Here is a 1,395-nt window from a genome sequence, read left to right as displayed (position 1 = left end):
ATGGGGGATGGAGGTAGTAAGCCACCATGGCATGTGTATACCTATGTAACAATCCTGCAAGATCTGTACATGTACACCAGAACTTAAAGTAAAATAAAATATTTCTCTCTCTCTTTCAAGGCCCTACCTCCAAATACAGTTACATTCTGATGTGTTGGGAGTTGGGGCTTCAACATAGAAATTTTGGGAAGGTACAATTCAGCCCACAAAGTTACCCTTCCAGTAGGCAATCATTTCCTCTTGTTTTCTGTAAGGAGACAAAATGAGGACCATGGATTATGTATCTCATATTATGCTCACATTGCCAGTGTTATCTTATTACATACTCTTAGTCTCTTCTGCAAAAGTAACATTTGTTAAATATTTCTAAAGGTCCACCACCTCAAGGGTGGTTCTAAAGGAAAAGCTAAGGTAAAATAGTCACATTCAAGAATACATCAGAAGATTGTATCTCAAATATCCTTCTTGGACCCTTGTATTACAACTGTTTTATGAGTCACCATATTTGACACTGCCAAATTTTAGTTTTTCTCATTATTTAAATAATTACTGAAAGAAAGGAGCCTAAGAAATCATTCTGAAGTAACCTAATATTTAAGGGAGAGGCAAGAAATGGGAACACTACTGTTTTGGTTGAATCGTATCCCTCTAAAGGATGTGTTCAAGTCCTATCCCCTAGTACCTGTGAATGTGACCTTATTTGAAAATTGGCTCTATGCAGATGTAATCAAATTAAGATGAGATCATTGTTGATTAGGGCGAGACCGAATCCAATACGACCAGTGTCCTTACAAGAAAAGAAACAGACTTGGAGGTGGGCGGCGCAGGGCTGAAGGCTAGCAGATGGAGCGATCATGTCACACAAACAAATTTACTATTCAGACAAATATGACGACGAGGAGTTTGAGTATCGGCATGTCAAGCTGCCCAAGGACATTGAGTATCGGCATGTCATGCTGCCCAAGGACATTGAGTATCGGCATGTCATGCTGCCCAAGGACATTGAGTATCGGCACGTCATGCTGCCCAAGGACATAACCAAGCTGGTCCCTAAAACCCATTGGATGTCTGAATCTGAATGGAGAAATCTTGGCGTTCAACAGAGTCAGGGTTGGGTCCGTTATGTGATCCATGAACCAGAACCTCACATCTTACTGTTCTGGCGCCCGCTACCCAAGAAGCTGAAGAAATGAAGCTGGCAAGCCACTTTCAGCCTCAAGCTTTAAACAGCTGTCCTTACTTCCTAACTAACATCTTTCTGATGGCATTATTGTGTTGCCTTCTTGTTTCTCACTTTGCTATTTAAAAGATTCAATACAGTGTTTGAATGTGCTGGTAACTGCTTTGCTTCCTGAGTAGAGCCACCACCACGATAGCCCAGCCTGATGAGTGCTC

At 41.4% G+C, this 1,395-nt stretch overlaps 1 protein-coding gene across 1 annotated transcript; it reads left to right on the top strand.

The window, feature by feature from the left end:
* Nucleotides 1-854: 854 nt before the first annotated feature.
* LOC100388830 (cyclin-dependent kinases regulatory subunit 1-like) lies at nt 855-1,193 on the top strand. Its single transcript, XM_002750923.1, has 2 exons — nt 855-917; nt 1,008-1,193. Exons 1-2 carry the CDS (start codon nt 855-857, stop codon nt 1,191-1,193), a joined length of 249 nt encoding a protein of 82 aa, XP_002750969.1.
* Nucleotides 1,194-1,395: the final 202 nt, after the last annotated feature.

Source organism: Callithrix jacchus, chromosome 7, assembly GCF_049354715.1.
Source record: "Callithrix jacchus isolate 240 chromosome 7, calJac240_pri, whole genome shotgun sequence".
Classification (NCBI taxonomy): Eukaryota; Metazoa; Chordata; class Mammalia; order Primates; family Cebidae; genus Callithrix; species Callithrix jacchus.
The sequence above is the reverse complement of the archived record's forward strand: the minus strand, read 5'-3'. Positions and strand labels throughout refer to the sequence as shown.

What these genes read in the sequence shown, in the direction of transcription:
- LOC100388830 (XM_002750923.1), top strand. Translation starts at nt 855, where the DNA reads ATGTCACACAAACAAATTTACTATTCAGACAAATATGACGACGAGGAG. An exon ending in AGGAGTTTGAGTATCGGCAT is followed by an intron (nt 918 to 1,007) that starts GTCAAGCTGCCC and finishes AAGGACATTGAG; the next exon opens with TATCGGCACGTCATGCTGCC.